At 31.6% G+C, this 18,945-nt stretch overlaps 1 protein-coding gene across 7 annotated transcripts in view; it reads right to left on the bottom strand.

Annotated features, from left to right (window-relative positions):
• The window catches only part of LOC143253189 (uncharacterized), a 41,517-nt gene extending 28,049 nt beyond the window's left edge, over positions 1-13,468 (bottom strand). For 2 of the 7 annotated variants that reach the window (XM_076506616.1, XM_076506621.1), the window contains exons 1-3: positions 13,146-13,467; positions 11,973-12,091; positions 8,002-8,047 (exon numbers count right to left, since the gene is read on the bottom strand). Coding sequence is in view for 5 of the 7 variants with exons in the window: in XM_076506621.1 (XP_076362736.1) it covers positions 8,002-8,047; positions 11,973-12,031 (105 nt within the window). In the remaining 2 variants the exon portion in view is untranslated. Of the gene's footprint in view, positions 1-5,334; positions 5,403-8,001; positions 8,048-11,946; positions 12,092-13,113 lie in introns of those variants that run through there. The other 5 variants (XM_076506620.1, XM_076506615.1, XM_076506614.1 and 2 more) reach the window with 5 other exon arrangements.
• Between the last annotated feature and the right edge of the window lie 5,477 nt (positions 13,469-18,945).

The following is an 18,945-nucleotide window of genomic DNA, read 5'->3' as shown; positions in this document are numbered from 1 at the left end:
ATAACAGTCAAAATAATTTCATTTGGCATGATTTAAATTTGTTGAATATGTACACAAGCTACTAGAGAAAACTATAAAACTTCTTGCTTATTATACTCCTAAAATACTGTAAGAAATTCATTTTAAAAACTTGTCCATTTCAAAACTTATTAACTACTCTGCTTAAATGATTGTTTAAAATAGAATTTCAGAGATGCCAACTATTTCAAATGACTGAGCGTAATGATTGTAGACAGAGCCCTTTTTCATTTGTGGCTCCTAGGCCTGACCAATGTCTCTAAGCTGTTTATTATTATTATTATAACTATTATTATTTATTGCTGCTATAGATTGCTCATTTATGACTGTTTTGTGTATTTAATAAATAAATTAAAAAAATTATTTTGAAATTGTATCTTTTATTTAGTTCAGAGTAACAAACATACTGGTAAAACAACATTGAACATGCACAAACAGTAAGCAGAAAAAGCCTTTGTGTAAGGGATAGTTTATATCATGTTTATGACACTTACTGTAATAGTTTTGCAACTGTTGCAGCCTTTGCTTTCATGAAAATGTCTCTGGATGGGTGGGAGTTATAATAACATTAGTCCATTATAATACTGCTCAAAATTGAGGTGCTCAAGTTTGGTCTGAACATGCTTTTGTTTTTAGTCACTAAACTAAATATCCTTTCACTGTCAGCATTAGAATGGAAGATTGTAAGAATTCCAAGCACAACCCTACACAGAATGTCATACTTCTGGTTGCCATTTCCATCCTTAACTGTAGACAGCTGAACCCAAAACTTGCCAACATTCAACTGAAGGGCAGTTTCTGAGAAAGTATCAAATTGATAGTTCAAATATTGCCCTTCCAACTTGTCAACAGTGTCGTGCTCATGTGTATTGACAAGGACAGGATACCTGTCTGTGAAGAAGCGTAGAGGAGAGAAATCTTTGCTGACTTTCAGTTTTGGATCAGCAACCTCTGCGTGAATCAGAAGTTCACCATTTAGAGGGAAGTGTTTCATCATGTAATTTGTAGCTGCAATATAGTATTTCTTGACACTGGTGTAGAAGCTGATCAGGCCCAGGTCCTTTTCATATTTAACAATGTATTCCTTGGCAGCATTTTCAATAGAAACTGCCACATCAGATTTGTGTAAGGATTCATTGTTGTAGTCAAGTTCAGTGACACTGCCTTCAAGATATTCTGGCTTGATGTATCTGACAAGTACACTTTTAACTTGTGTAATCAGAACTCTATGCATAATGTGTATGCAAGGTTCTTCTCTTTGCAATATCAAATTGACTTGCTCAAATAGAGGAATTGCCAACTGAAGAAAAAGACAAAATAACAAGTTCATTTTGTTGTCCACGAAAACTGTTAACTTATGTAACTTGCTCTGTGCATAACTTTTCTTGGTTACTTCCTTGCTAGCTTTTGTTTTCTTCTCTTTTTTCATTGATTGTCTCTTCTTTAGTTCAAAGTCAGACTGCCTAAACATATATTGAGTTATATCAAATGTTTCTTTGTCTGCTTTTGGAGACTGTTGTCTTGTGTCCCTGTGTGGCTGAGAGGATATCCTGACTGTTAAAGTCTTGCTGTCTGACCGAGATGCACGTTTAGATCCTTTTGAATCTAGTTTTTCCTTTTAACAGTGAAAATACTTCTTCAATGGCTTCCACATGTCCAATATTCTGTTGAGGCACACCCCAAGTGATAGCTATCTTGTGTTAACAAGTTGTAGAATTTTTCTTGTTTCTTTGTCATACAATCCTTTGAAATGTCATTTTCTGCAAGCACTTTTGTCCAGAAAATAGTAGATATCTATCAATATATCAGAAACTGGGCAGGGCAGTTCTCTGAAAGCTTTCTGGGCAGTAATATTCATGAGGTTACAGGCACAGCCTATGAAATAAATGCTAGGCTGTCATCTTGAGAGGTGTCCCATCACACCCTTACCTATACCAGACATAACTGAGGCATTGTCTGAAGAAATCTAAGGCAGTTTTTCCATGGAATTTTCCTCTTTGTCAGTTTGTGGTCCAAAAGCTTGAAAATATTCTCTCCCAGTGAAGCTTCTTTCCATTGCACCATTGTCAAAAACAAGATACTGGATACAGTTTTGCATCATCCACATCTGTGAATCCATCTGTGGCTAAACTGTAAACACTGTTAGTAAGTATGCTTGAAATCATTTTGCCATCTTCACAACCCAACATTTGTACAATGGCTGTAGTTTTGGTTCTAGCACAGCCATATTTTTTTGCTATATCAGAGTCTGGGAACATTTTTCTGAATAGATGTCCTGCATGATCAGCTACAGCTAGGGGTAAATTATGAGCAATGATGAATTGTGTGAACATCACTTCTGCATTTATGGTTTCATATTCTGAATTCTTACTCATAAATGTTGTTATCTGCATCATTTTTGTCTTCACCTTAGCCTTTTGTTGGTGAGATGTCGATTTTGTATGTCTGGAACAATTGTTTATCTCGCCATGTGCCACACAAAAATTAGTGTGACAAACTGTACAAAACGCATGACTGTCACTAACTTTTGATGCAATGACCAGATATTTTGCACTATACTCTTTCCTAAATTTTTGATTCACAGTTTTAGTCCTTTTAGATTTACCAGAAACAAGACAATCTGGTGAACAAGGCCTCTTTTATTCCATCTTGTGAATGATCACATTGGTGTTTCTATGCTGCTTAGAAAATGAGAAATACACATCTACGCGAGCACTAATTGGCTGACAAGCACTGATGACGTAACTATGGATTCCCCCACGTACCCAGTATGGAGAAGCACCGCACTTAAACTATTGGTAGACGTCAGAGATACAAATATTTTTTATTATTTCAAGCACAAACATGATTATCGCAAGTAGCCATTTGGACTATGTCTTTTATTTATTATCAAAATTTATTTGTATATCACTTTCTTTTCACCCCTTTCAAGCTCTGGGGGAACAATTTATCACTTTATTGTATAGGCCCATATAATATATAATAATTTGGGAGTTGCAACAAGTTGTAATATTTGTCTGCATGAGTATATAGTCGTAATGTATACACCAGAATTGTAATGATTACACTCAAACCATAATGGTTGGCATCTCTGAAATTTTAAAAAAACAAATGTAGTAGTGAAATATTCCAAACAATTTCAGTGTCAACTTTGTTATGCATAACACATATGTAAATTTTTTAGTAGTTTCTACTACCTTTATGTTTAACCCTTTTGTGACAAGTCAGGATTCAAAGGCTATGTCATTATGTTTGTTGACTTGCATTCCAAATTTTATTGAACTACTATTTTATAAATTTATGTCAATAAGTTTGGAACAAAATTATAGATTATAATTCAAACTTTAATATTATATACAAGTTAAATTTCTTAATTTAAAAATAAAAACTTAAAGAACACATTTAAATATAGTTTTTAAGAAGTCTTGTGGTATGCTGAATGCAGCACTGTTTAAAATTAGATGTTTGTGATGTCAAAATACCAAGCCTATAATTTTGTACAAATTAGGAATTGAAAGTAGTAATGTTGACAAGCTATAATACAAAGTAATAACCTCAAACCCTTTTATTTTCCTGTGATTTGGCTGATGTATTGAATCAAACAGTGGCCTAATTTAACTCTTCCCATTTTTTTTAAATGACCCCTTATATGCTTTTACTGCAATATACAGCATGTGAATAACTAATTAACAGCTTCGAATGTCTCAAGAGTGGATTTTCCTGCCACTTTAAACCCTGAAGAGGCTTCCATGTTCTTTTGATCCAAGATTTCAAGGAGGTAGTTTTTTTTAGCCCCCTCAAAGTTTCATATCTTATTAACAAAAAAACCTTAATTATTTTTCTGAATAAATTATAGTGAAATTCTATGGTATCAGTGCAGTTATTTATGATTTTTTGTTCTTCAACTATATACATAAAATCTGACAAAAAAAATTGTTTGATATCCTCCATGTGCAAAATTTTAAAAGGCTTAGCAACCTATGTCCAGCAGCAACCAAGCACAAAGGTCATAGCAAGAAGAGATATTTATTTGCTTTACTTCTCTATTTATTGTTTTATATTTTAAGAAAAAAGTTTAATAATTTATTTATAAACAGTAATAATCTATATATATAATAACTCAAATATGACATTTCAAAATACTAGTCCACTAAAATACAGCCAAGACAGGGAATACTAAAGGTCAGTTTTATATTACAAGATATGTGACCTGGGTAAATGTGCATAGTGTTGATGAAAGATATGTAATGTTATGTAGGTATGACTGAAAGATCAATATAATAAAAACTATACATGTTTATACATAGTGTTCTGAAACTACTTAGACTAAACCATTTGTATTTTTGTGTTATAATATGTAGTCGTTCTAGCACATAAAAAGCATAATTTATATTTATTTCCTAATTTTTTTTATCATGGTTACAATGTTGGTTAACTAACAGACCATACACAGGGTATAAAAAATACTATTTGACAAAGTTTTACAGAAAATAAATGTTTAAATGTATTTAGGAGGTTTTAGAGATTTTGCAAATAATAATTGAGATTTTGGGGATGAAGAATAGTTTTCTTTAATCTTAACATGAAATCACTTTGCACACAGACTAGTAATGAAACCGACTATTTTCACAAACAAATATTTAGTAAAATATGTCATTAAAAAAATCTGATTTTTGGACAAAAAATACATATAATCTTTACTAAACGTCTATTGATAAATTCTGTGAAGTTACAGATGATGTATCAAAAGTTATAATGCAAATACTTAATGTGTGCAAATGTGTAGACAAGAATGTATATTACACCAGCTTGTTGCAAAAGGGTTAAATATAGCATCTATGCAATTTTACCAGTCATTTGAAAAAAGTTTTACACAACACTGGTTTTTGTTTCTATTAATGGATGACATTTTGTGATGAGTGAACAAAAGAATATGTTGTAGTGTTAATACATTTACATATATATTAAAATATCAGAATGCTTTTGAAAACTTGCACACAATACTTAAAAAACATAGCTTTGCTAAGTACAATATTTTTATGTGCTATTAATCACAAATCAAATACTTATAACATAGTGAAGACCTAAAAATACTAAACTGAAAGAGTGCCTACATATAAATCATTCAGTCTGTATGTTAAATTCATACAATAAATCTTCGGTACCAATAACTAAATGGTTTTAAGAAAAGCATTTGAAACATAACACAAAATGTTTTTATTATTTGCAGCTAACTTAACTCAAAATAAAACCCACATAACATTAAATGTAATGTAACAGTCATGCACATACAACAGCACCATTCAAACGTATTACCTGGGAATATTATTTATTAGTTTTGTCATTCAATACAGAATTGAAGTTCTATGTTTCAAGATAACTAACTGCAAAGAAAAAATATTTAAGACATTGTACAACAAAATAGATGAAATAATGTTTTAGTTCAGAACATCCTTATCATTAATAAATGAAAACAATTTGCAAATTTACATACGTCTACTATAATACATAAGAATACACACACACACTGCTGGCCAAAATCTTAAGGCCAATGAACATAAAGAAAAAATATGGATTTTGCATTGTTAGACTCAACCTTTTATTTGAGTAGGGCTTTGAAAGATGAAAATAAGAAAAAGGGAAAATAAAAATAAAAAACTTTTTCAGAATTTAATAGGGAAAATGTGAACACTATGAAATCAGCCTAAATACTAGGTGGTCAAAAGGTTAAGACTATACCAAAAAGAAGTTCTAAACAGGGTATGAAATGCCCAACAAGAGGCCTCAGCAGTGAGTTGCCAAGCCATCATTGCAAATAACTGCAAACATTTGCTTTGGCATGGTCAATATAAGTGTTTGCAAAAGGCTGGCTGGAATGTTATTCCAAGTGGTGAAGATGGCTTCACGAAAATCTTGCACTGTTTGGAACTGACGTCCATTTCTATAGAATTCCTTTGCCATCCACCCCCAAACATTTTCAATGGGGTTCAGTTCAGACTAACACACTGGATGGTCCAAAAGAATCACGTTATTCGCCATGAAAAAGTCCTTTGTCCTGCGGACATTGTGGATTGCAGCTTTGTCCTGCTGAACGATCCAGTTATTTCCACACACACTAGGGCCTTCAGTCAATAAGAATGCTTTCTCCAACATGCCAATATAGCCAGCTGCTGTTTGATGCTCCAGTATAACCTGAAGCTCCATTGTTTCATAGAAGGAGAAAGCACCCCAGATCATGATGGTACAGCCTCCAGTGTGTTGTGTGGAAAATGTCTCCAGTGGGATATCCTTATTGTGCCAGTAACATTGAAAGCCATCTGGATCATCCAGGTTAAATTTTTCTCATCAGAGAACAAAGCTTTCATCCACTTTTCTACTTCCCATGTTTGGTGCTTCTCAGCAAAGTTTAACTGAGCTGTTTCGTGGTGTGGAAGGAAGCGGACTTTTGAAGAAGTTTACTGTTTTTAAAGCCTTTCTCTCACAGATGCTGTCAAATTGTTCTTGAGATGCATTCTGCTTCCGTAAGGGCTTTAATCTGGTTCAACGATCAGCTGTGTCTTGTTGGACAACCCACTGAATACTCTTGCTCAACGCCAATGAAATTTTCTTGGGCCGACCACTTGCAATTCTCGTTCCATACCCTCAGGATCTTTTAAGAAATTTGCAACAGCATTTTACTATGCCCAATCTCACCAGTGATGGCATGCAGCTCGACAATTCTGCCATGTTCAAACTTTGTCAACTTTTTAGCCTTTGCCATGTTTTTACCCAATGTAACACAGAAGATGTCAGTGGGAGATGTTGACAATGCTAATGCTTGAACACAAATGACTAAATTTCGTTACGTGTTTAGCGATTAACGCTTTGTTTCAGTATGGACTTAAACATTTTACCAGCTAGTATTTAGGCTAATTTCTTAATGTTCACATTTTCCCTATTAAATGCTAAAAAGGTTTTTTTTATTTTCCCTTTTCTTATTTTCATCTTTCAAAGCTCTACTCAACTAATGAAAGTCTTTAAATTTAGAAACAATATCTACAGTGTTCTTTATAGGCTGTATCTGTGTAATGAAATGAAAGTTTACAGTAATAAAAAAATGAACTGATATTTCTACAAATTCAAAGCAACATAATCCTTAGTTTTAGAATGCTCTTTTAATTTAGTAGTAAAATTTATCTGTTTGTGAATTTTAATGACAAAAGCGTATTGTAGAAATCAATAACTACAACATCTTGTTTTATTTTGGTAAAGTGAAGGTGAAAATTTTTTGGCTTGTTTCATCCTTAGAAAATAGGTTGTATAATCTGTACGATAACAATAAAGATGTACTCTACAGTAATTATTCTGTCATGGACTGGGACAACTATGAAGGCAAAAGCTCTAAATTAATGAGTTATCAACTGGAGAGTCAGTTATATGACTGTAACACCAAGTTTCACATTTAAAGTGTGGTTTAATGTTATTTTGTTCTTTGAAAACAATTTTTACTATAAACATATGACACCATGTATGCTGAGCTTTACATATAAACAGCATGCATTCAAATCACAAATGAGTTAGATAAAAAATAAAGTGAGAAAATAACAGGAGTTGGGCAGCTGACTTAGTGACAGTTCTAATTCTGTGCACCAGGCTATATCATGTAAATTACAAGTTACTATTACTAGTGCATTGGTTATAGTGGCAGGTAAAATAATGTAGGTTTCTAAACCAGTGACCACTGCTTAGTAAATGAATGCCACTTGCCAAGTCTACTCACGATGAACACAAATTACTCTTAGCATGGTACTTGAATAGACAGCTCCTAGTAACTCACAGCCTACGAATACCTTCATCTTAGCTAGCTGAGGCTAGTGTTAATATTTTAGATCCATTCAAAACCCTCACAATATATGTACCTACAACAATTGTACTAATGTTACTTTATTCTTAACATTTTTACATAAAAGATGAAAATATTAAATACTGTTATCAATACTTTACTTGAGTGTTGTCACAGATCATGTATGACTTGAAAGTTGGAACAGATCTAGAAATAAAAATAAACATTGGTCAGAAAAGGTTTTCAATCAAGTAATATCTTCTTAAAATATATACAATTAATTATCAATCTTGCAAGGAATGCAACTGAGGAAAAACATATTTTAATCATTACGATTATAAAATATAAGAACAGCATACTTAGTTAATTAAAAAAAACAGTTCAATTGGACTACCATGTTTGATTTGGTACATAAGCCACATCTCATCAAAATAAAAAGATACAAGGTTCTTACTTTACATTATAACTTGTGAATATTGATAATGTGAGTTCCTAATTTGTATGAAACTACAGGCTTAGTATTTTGACATCACAAACATCTAATTTTAAACAGTGGTGCATTTAACATACAACTTACTAAAATCTTTATTTGATGTGTTATTTTAATATTTACTTTTAAATTAAGAAATTAACTCATATATAATATTAAAGTTTGAATTATAGTCTACAATTTGATTCAAAATTATTTTCACATAAATTCATAAAATACTTGTTGACTAAAATTTTAAACAAGTCAGCAAATGCAATGACATGGCCTTTGACCCATGAAAACATTAACAGAAAAGAGGAGAAGGTCCAGTCTTCCATTTTGTCAAAAGATTTATGACAAAAGATCAGTTATGATAAAGATATTAAGAATCTTATGAAAATAAGGTACAAGACATTTTCTCATTTTATAAGAAATTTATTTCATTGTCTGTTTTGTAATGATAGAACAGCTTGCATGTGCATTATTTCCCATGGAGGTCTAATGTGTACAGGCAATCAGTAAAGATACACGTTTCATGTGGCATTAATCATCATATTTATTTGGTGCTAGCTTCATGCAGTTAAAATTGAAATGGTTCTCAAACTTTTACTGTTCATTTGATTTATTTTTTACTTAAAATCAATCTCTGTAAAATTTTACTCAAATTCTATTAAAAAAATTCATAAAAACTTATTCAGCCAGTTTCTCACACTTTGTGATGCCAAAATACCAATCAGACAGACAACTCTGCTTAATTTATATGAAAAAGTTTTGCATATCATTAAGAAAAGACAAATAAGAGTAAAAGTAAAAAGAAATGTGGCAAAAAATCAAAGAGTTAAAAAGTTATTGCTTGAGTAAGGTTTAGACAGAGAAACGTATACTTGAAAGGCATTGTTAATGGCCTAAATCTGTTTAAAATGTTTTGGATAATACTTGACCCTGTTAGAACAGATTTTTGAAAACCCCAGTGAAGATCTACACTAGCACCTCAAACATCTTCCATAACTTCCTAGACAGACATAACCAGCACCTTTGATGGACAAAAATCTGTTCCAATAATACTCAAAAAATAACAGATGATTCAAGGAAGATGCTTGAATCAGGTGCATAAGGAGCCTGAATTATTTGTAAATGTTTTGAAAATGGGACTTCACACAGAAAAGGTAATCAAAAGTAGAGGTGGTGGAACAAAACCAGTCCTGTAATCCTTAAGAGCAAAAATCAAGCAGTTCAAGCCTTCAAACAGATAAGTCACAAACGTGTTACAGAAGAGAAAGACTCGAGTCCTTTCACCCTCATCACTTTCCAAAGTACTTCCATTATAGTTATTCATGTTGACCAAAATGTGATCTTAGGCATAAAAATACAACTGAACAAGTAATCCTGTGGAAAAAAAACAAAACTGATTGCCTTGGCAGAAGGCTAAAAAGAAGCAACATGTTAGTAGTGAGTCTTTCAATATGATGACAAAAAAATTAACAATCCTAGTTATTCAGAATAACAATACAACACTAGGGACAAATAAGGATGAATTCCTGCACAAGTTGAAAATAAAGAAAATAATGAGCTCATAAAAATGGTTCTACATGAACAACAAAGTGGTTCTGGTTACCACAGTATTTTTAAAATGAAAATGAAAACAAATATAGGTAGAGAAACAACACTGCCAGATTCTCAAACAGGGAGTTACTGCAAATGAGGTCATATCTCTATTCTGATATTAAAACTGAGAAAGCTTAAAATTAAGGATAGCCAGAAAATTTGACCTACTGTGAGGTTAGTCACACCTAAAATGTGTGGTATCATCAGAGTACAAGGTACAAGAAAAGTATATATACAAACTGCAGATGAAAAGAGAATGAATATTATCCCCCTTCCCCCTTTTCAATTGTTCATTTCAACTACTATATTCTGTAGCAGATAGGAATCCAAAAAAAGCATATTTGACTATTACAATTCTCAAAATGCTATCCTCTCAGTGGAAGATTTTGAGTTTACTAATCCTTCAAATCATCTTCAAAGCATTTTGTAATAAATGAAGTGTATCTCAAATTGAAAAAAAATACCTTAAATTTATTCAAAAGGTTAAGATTTGAATATTCCCCATCTGACTTGAACAATGCAGCATTATAAGGAATATAAATTACCAAACATTTAAAGAGTACAGAGGTAAATGATAAGAAAACTCATTTATAAGACTGAACCTAAATAGCATGGTTGTAACAAATAGCATAATGAAAGACAGAACTACAGCATCTTAAAAATATTGTACAAAAGAGACACAGCAGAAAATTGCTTAGAATATAAATTTACTCTCTAAGGTGCTTGTAACTTGTGTAAAAGCATATCTAATCTATATAAAAGCCAGTTTGCAACTTGCCACAGTTGATTTCTCAAAATGGGTATGATAAAATCCAAAATGCTCTTATACAAATAGAATAGTTTGAATAGTCTGCCCATTACAACTTTAGTGATAGGGTGCAAGGAGGCAGTGAAGGTAAGGTGCTATTGAACCTTATAAGTGTAGTGAGTGTTGATATAATAAACCTAAATATGTAGTGTAGGAGCACCTAGCCTAGAGTCAAGTGTGCATAGATTTACCATGTCAAAGGAAATACTGATTCAATTTTAAACTTGACTTGTATCTGAATTAAGCTATTTTCTGTTACATCTCCAACATTTTAAATAAAAACAAACCTCTTTACTCAATGGAGATTAAATTAAGAAAGCAACACATTTTTATACTTTTGTTGTCTACACATTTTATTTTATACTATCAGCACATAGATTAAAAACATCAGGTTAAACTTTTATTGCTAAGTTGGAACATAGTGTTACCAAAATGTACTGGCTTTTTCATCTATTAGAAGTTTTTAATTTAACTTATTTTACCAATAATTATTCTATGAATACATCACAGATTCACTTCAAGAATGATCTTAATTGTAATTCTCTCACAAAGGAATTTACTGATATGTGACTGCCTCGACTATACTTTTCTGAGTCTTCACTTGTCATGCTTGATTTTGTAATTTTTTTTTAACTTCATTTTGCTATGAAATGTGAGGATTAGGATATACTATGGGTTGGGGGTGGTAGTACTTGCCCCATCATTCTTGATGGGCTATATACTATATGTTTTTGAAGTGGCTGGTGCTATTTATATAAAGAAGACTTACAAATAAAATTCAACTCTGAACACTTTTTCACCTTAAGAAGTTAAAAATAGAAACAAACCAAAGAAAGAAACTAAGAAAAAAAAAATTAGATTTGACCAAGTGTGGCAAGTGTAGTGACATAAAATATCAGTCTTCAGCTGGTTAATTGAAAGAGAACATTAGAAAACTTGCACTGCAATATTGAGGCACTAAACAACATAAGTATTAAATGTGACATTTCTTTACTGCTTGTCTTGTTCCAATAATAAGCTTTCTTATACAGCCTGATAAATCTATTATCTATCTTATTTTAACAATAAATGACAAGTATTAAATTTCATAATTCAATTTAAAGAAGGTACATGATACATGCAATGCAAATGTATATTATGTGCATTTCTAATATGTGAACAAGTAGTTTACCACAGCTAAAGAAATTAATCTTAAACCATACTTATAACAACACAAACATTTACCTCATTCACAACACAAATTTACATACCCATTACATGGTTTTTGTATAACATACTGAGTTGCAAATAGATCTAGCCTTTGGGACATAAGTTTTGCAAACTGTATGTAAGTAGAGCTTAATCTATTCCTCAATCTGAAGAAGAATACCTGAAAAATAAAAAATGATCCACTTTATATAAAAGAAATATATTTGTGCATGTTTTCAAAGTTAAACTTACATATGCATGTTTTTTAATAAGAAAGCAAAAATCAAAGCAAAAATCAAATTTTCATAGTGTCAGCTCGTATTTTGTAAATGTACAATTCTTAAAAAATGAAAATTTTCAGTAATTTTATTTATATATATATATATATATACACACACATGAAAACTGATTTGGGCTGAAACATTTAGCAGATAGGCCTGATATTAGTTCAATATTATTATTATTGAGGTAGAGAACTAAACTACATTTACATGTGTAAGTATTACTAAAAAAAATACTGATAAAATTAAAAATTCAAATTACAGTTGTTAGTATTCCACTTATGTCATAAAGTGATAAAGTTAAATAAGTTAACTTCCCAAAATTTGGCTAAGATTATAATTTGTATAACAAAGACGATAACATTGGTTAACTGTATTGTCAGAATAAGTTAGTAACTGAATAATAGATCTTATAGTGCTAGTACTATTCATAAAGTTTTTAAAACTGCTCTTGAGAAGAATATCACATTTCCATTTAAAGTTCAAAGTACAAATGAATTTATTTGCATGTGATCGTACATTTTTATTTTTACTTTTAGAAACAAAAATGTCGTACTCCAAAGTGCAAAAATCATAACTTAAAGCTAATAAAAAATGCAATATGTCCACCAAAAACAAAGTTAACATTAATGGTAGAATAATATTAGTAACGAAAATACTTATAACACTATTACTGTAAATTATATCACTGATGTAGTGACACTAACAGAATATTAATAATTGTTATGGCTACAGCAGTATAGATTAATCCACTCATTACAAAAACTTAAAACATTATTAATGATACGAAAATTAAGATAATTTTGTAAAATTTGAAAAATACTTTAAATTTAACATCAAGAATAATAGTTTGTATCGTAAGAATATACTGTGTTTGCTTAAAATAAATGGCCGAACTCAGCTTATTTAATAAAAACAATACCTTAGCAAATGTTCATAACCACTTCAACTTACCCTCTTTTCGTTGTCAACGCAGAGAAATTGTCTAATTAGGGGAAGAAAAAAAAAAAAAGGCAGGAGTTACGCGGTTAAACGCCTTCTTCTGATTCTAACGTAATACGTCGCAATCTTATATTTCTTGTGACAATATTTATTTTGCTGTACTTTCAAGGGATATAAATGCCAAGATAATTTTCATTTGCAAATATATATATCCGTGCCACTACTTAACCTGAGTATGACTCACATTTAACGGGAGTGATAATGCAGAAACAGGTCTAAACAAGAACAAATGCTGACCACTTTGACATATTACATTTGTTGAAGATAATGGAATAGCGCAAGCATAGAACTTTCATACTCTGTTCACGAGTGTTTAAACTAACTTAATTCAGAATTCATAGGAGGGGGGAAAAAAAACACTTTACATTCAACGGAGTAATCCTATTTAATTAAAGACACAGTCTTTGCAATTAATTTGTCGAGATTGAAGTTTTGAATATTTGAAACTGCGACAAGCTTTCCCCAAAGTTAATTAGATGGTCTGAGTTTATTTGTGTACCTCTTTATTTCGCATTTTCACTGATTTTTCAGTACCATAATTTTATATCTTACTATTATTCCTGCTTAAATACTGATTTAAAGTATTCGTATTCTAACGCTTTGTTTATCCAGTATCTTTCCTGAGTCCACTGTTACAGATGCTGTACTGTGTTTCGGTGTGACTGCTATGGTTTCCTGTAAGTCATCAAGATGTTCCAGGTCCATTCGCCACGGATATAATATTTATGTATCAGGTAAGTGACGAATATAATTTGGATTTTAACCATAGTTTATCAGGTCAATTGATTAAAAAAAAAGGATCACTGGGTACATATACCATGCCCAGCATGGCCAGGTGGGTTAAGACGTTCGACTCCTAATCTGAGGGTTGTGGGTTCGAATCCCCGTCACACCAAACATGCTCGCCCTTTCATCCGTGGTGGCGTTATAATGTGACGATCAATCCCACTATTCGTTGGTAAAAGAGTAGCCCAAGAGTTGGCGGTGGGTGGTGATGACTAGCTGCCTTCCCTCTAGTCTTACACTGCTAAAGTAGGGACGGCTAGCGCAGATAGCCCTCGTGTAGCTTTGCGTGAAATTTCAAAACAAACGAAACAAATACCATTCCAACTATTGTCAGTTAGATACCAATGGGTCAATAGCAAACTTACAATGCACTTAGTTAATTGTTTAAGCAGTTAGAACAATCAAATTACACATAACACTGTGTGGTTGGTTTGCAATTCAGATGATAATGGACAACGATGCTTTGACTTTGTGTTTTTAGTGGATACTGAAGCAGTCTGGACAACATTGCTTTGAATCATGCATTCTGAGTTAAGCCATCATTTCAGCAAGTTATTGCAAATTAATCCTGGAAATGGCTAAATTTTAAACGTTCTTAAAGATGCATTTAACAATAAAAGGTATTTGTCTTGTTTTTGATTAGGAATCGGTATATTTGGGATGAAGTTAGTTCAGAAATTAATAGTTTTGATGTTTTAGCATGGGAATATAGTTCTTTAGAAAAACAACCAAGTGCCAAAAAAGAGAGAAACGATCAACACATAATTTTTGAGAATGGGATAGCTATGAAAATATCGCATATGTTTTTTCGAGATATAACTAACATAAGAAACTCACTCTTTTATATTCAAAAAGCAAATAAAGCTTGCTCAAACAAATTTCTGAATTATTTACAATTATGAACATTTGGCTATTCAACTTCGAGAATATAGTTTTGACATTGTAACTGCTGTCAGAAGTAATACACGTTTAAAGATGTTTAAATGGTTTTTCGAACATCCAAGATTGCTAGTTGAGGACTGTGCTATCAATATGAATTAGCAAAGAGAAAGGAATTCAATCACATCATCTTATCCTGCAAGAAAGCAGCTGCAGGACTAAAAACTGTTTCGGTCAAGAAAGAATCACAAAGATAGAAGTGATGTACACAAAATCAACTATGCCAGGTACGTTTCTTTGGAGTTTAATGGCTGTTGCCAGCGCTAAAATCGATCGGATGTTGAAGGACGGAGGAATACATAGGAATCGTAGTCAAATCACGTGCTATAGAGAAGGAATGCCAAAGTTCTGTTTGGATTTTAGGAGAGTGAATATCAAATATTTTATCTGTATAATTTGAAATATAGTATCGAATGGAAATAAGAGATTGGATACAACAAGCCTACGTTTGATGTGTCACAGAGGCACCTGTTGCAGATTTCCTTCTTCAAAATAAGTTAATTTGTTCTTGAACATTTTATTACAGTTTTATCGAAAATATTCTTCACTGCCTTTATCAACAGTCTGTGTCGAAACTGAAAATATTTTTTCAGCAGCATTAACCATATCTGGACTGCATGACACTTTTTAATCAAATGCACATATGCACACCAAATGTAAAATATAATAAACATTCTTAAACTTCATCAACAGATTTTACTCTAAAATATTTAGAATTGATATTTTGTAACATTTATTTATTTTAATTCACAAAGGAAATGAAAATGTTAAAACTCTCATTTCTGTGCATCTCAAAGAAGTCTGCCTGTAAATAATGTATTTACAGAGTCTTTTAGAATATATTCTCCACCCTAATTTATAGCTCGCATTTCTTGTGACTTTTATTTCTCTGTTAGTAGTTTTATTGCTACAGGCCATTGTTTTTCACTCTTTTATTATACCAGAGAATGTAATCTGAGCGATTACTGTTGTTACTCAGGCTTCAAAACATTTAATAATAGTGAATAAAGCAGCTTATAAACTACTTATATATGATAAAGGGTTAACAAAAAGGTTTGAACAATAATTTATAGTTTATTATTTGTTCATAGGTAACAACAGAATTACAAGATAGGTTATCTGTGATGTGCCCACCACGATAATCGAAATCTATATTGTGCATTACAAGCCACCAGACGTTTTTTGAACAACAAGAAAACATAGTTTCTCGAACTATTTAATAGTTGGAATTTCTATGGAGGCAGACAAGAGAATTTTAATGGACATTGTGAAGATAAAGGAATAAACCACAGATCTGTGAATTCTTATATTTTGTGTGGATGTTATTTTTGTTCCTGTAAATGTCATTGATTAAATTATATCTGTTTGAAAACTACAGAAATGTTCTGTTATGACAAGATATCAGGTAAGCTTGAGTAGGTTTAGAAGGTAAGATAAGATCTGGCTTAACATTTCAATGACTCAATTCCTTATTTGTTTAATACTGTTGCATTTACGGTATTCAAACAATGCACATGCATAAGATAACTTCTTATTGAGTGAAAATAAGGTATATGTACAAATTCCTAGTTTAAAAAAATCATAATATCTGGCGTAATAAATTTAACAATGGCATAATTTTGAAAGGTCAACAAGCAGTAGGTCGTCTATGAAGATTTCTATGTAGTATAGTTAGAAATAACTACTATTTCAACTGGCAAAATAAAGTATGAAAATCAATATATTAATGAATATCAATTTACTTGAAAAATACTATGTATGTATATTGTAACTTTCAAAGATGACAGGAAGCATTTTTAATGCTTGTTTTCTCAAAGTAGTGTCTCACAAAATTGTTTGGAAATTTTACAACCCAAAAGTGTTAGTTATGGTTTTTACGCTAGAAATGGATACTATTTACAAAGTTTACATTGAGTTTCATGTAATGGGCTAAGTATTTATACTTTCAGAATGGAAAAATTAAGATATATCATTAAAACCCTTCCAGTATGAAAATGGTTATTAATGAAAATATTAGGTGCACCATATTACTTGGCATCTTAACATTCAGATAATTTGCTCTGTCTCTGTAGTTTATGTATTATTCTCAAGTGTGCGTTTCTGGATGTAAATGCTTATTATGTCAAACAGGCTACTCAAATAGATGGCGTGAGTTACTCTTGAAAAGGTGTTAAACACATATCGCACAATCAAATATCTTTTGATGCTCAGATAGCAAGGATCACAATACCATTCCATCTTACAAATTATTTTTAATTTTCAGCATTTGTAAATGATTGTGCAAATTTTCAATGTTTCCAGCATTGCCTTTACTAATATAATCTCAAATAAGTGTATGGTAGTTGAGCATCTGTCATATGATGTTTCATAAAAATATCTTAACAGAAATTTGCTCGATAGCTGAGAAAGTAAAAGCGGCAATTCCCTTTTGGTACTGTAACTTTAACGACACTCAACCATCCTAAACTTTATTGTAATTAAGTGATTATTGAGTAGTGTTTACATCTTCTCACCAGACAACACTTAATAGCTCGAAAAGCATGGAACATAATGTCATTTCATTAATTGATTTTACAATCGAATGACCATCTCAATTAAGAGAATGTATTAGTTTACAGGGGCCCATTATATATGTATGAATGTTTAATTTTTTATCCTTGATAGCAGTATAATAAGTCACAATAGACAGCTCATTTTTAAATTTAATATAATTCCAGAGTTTTCCACACTTCACGTTTGCTCTAATAACCTGTATCCAATTTGTCCTATTGTTAACCATCTTCATAGCCAGTTGAAGGACTTCACCTAACAATACTACTTTCAGATGTTTTTGAGTTGAGTTGAATATCGAAGGAAGAAATAATTCATTTTTCACAGAGTTTCTGCTTGTCACCATGAAAACTATGAGAAGTAAAGAAATGCTTTTCAGGCTGTGTTTATTCTTCAGGTGGATGAATGTATAAAATTTGCCAATGCTTTTTCGTTGACTGGTACAGATGAATTTCAGCTCTTATATTAGTAATATTTTATTAACTGTATTCAATAGGTATTGCTTCTGAATACGAGTGATTTATATAGTTGAAGATAGAACCAAAATTACAATTAGAACTTAAGAATTTTATACTATAGCATTTTTAATATGCAAGCGCAAACTTCACGAAAGAGGCTGGTGAAATTTATATTTCTTGCATTATTTGCTAGTGGTGTTTCATGAATGTAAATGATATTTTGATATTTGCTTTCGTTTCCCATTGTTCTGTGAAAATTATGAGCATGGTATTTAAATATTTGAAAAAAACAAGATTGAAATGTGCTGAAAAAATATGTGATGAGTAGATCTGAAGTGTTTAAAGTTCTTGTTAAAGTACAACCAGTGACAAACTTACAAATAAGGAAAACGTTTGAAGGTATCTTGGCCTTTTGACACATCACAGACATTTGCAATTTACTTTTTCACTATAATAACGTTGTTGTTGGATTAACTAAAGTTGAATCCCAGTTTAGGTCGATTGAGGTCTGTACAAAGCCAATTCAGTCATCATAGCCGGTGTTTAACTAGGATTTCCAGAAGCGTAAGCGTATGATAATGTTTTATTATTCCTCCTAGACGAGGTGTCAGTGTATCGTATGTTAAACCACAGTTATTAGCTGAATAAAGTTAGGAAAATTTTGGGTAAACTTTCTTTCTCTAGGACATAACAAATAGATAAAAGTGAGTTACAATTCCTTAGTCTTTCTATTACTAGTGCAAAGTATTAACCACTAAATTATTTCGTCCCTCTACTGAATATCATTACCATATGAAAATAAAACTCAACTTCCTATTGTGTAGGTTTCTGTTTAACTACTAAAAGAACCTGAGAAATCTGAGATCAAGTGTGAAATTATTTATATGTGTTTAGCTCTATTAATATACCAAGTGCTCCTATCTTGTATTATTGTAGTGCTTATTCTGCATTTATCAAGTTTCACTTTCTTATTATTAGTTACATGACATCTGTTCTGCAAAAAAGATTCCTGAAAAGTT

The sequence above is a fragment of the Tachypleus tridentatus genome, chromosome 6 (assembly GCF_004210375.1).
Source record: "Tachypleus tridentatus isolate NWPU-2018 chromosome 6, ASM421037v1, whole genome shotgun sequence".
Taxonomy (NCBI): Eukaryota; Metazoa; Arthropoda; class Merostomata; order Xiphosura; family Limulidae; genus Tachypleus; species Tachypleus tridentatus.
The sequence above is the reverse complement of the archived record's forward strand: the minus strand, read 5'-3'. Positions and strand labels throughout refer to the sequence as shown.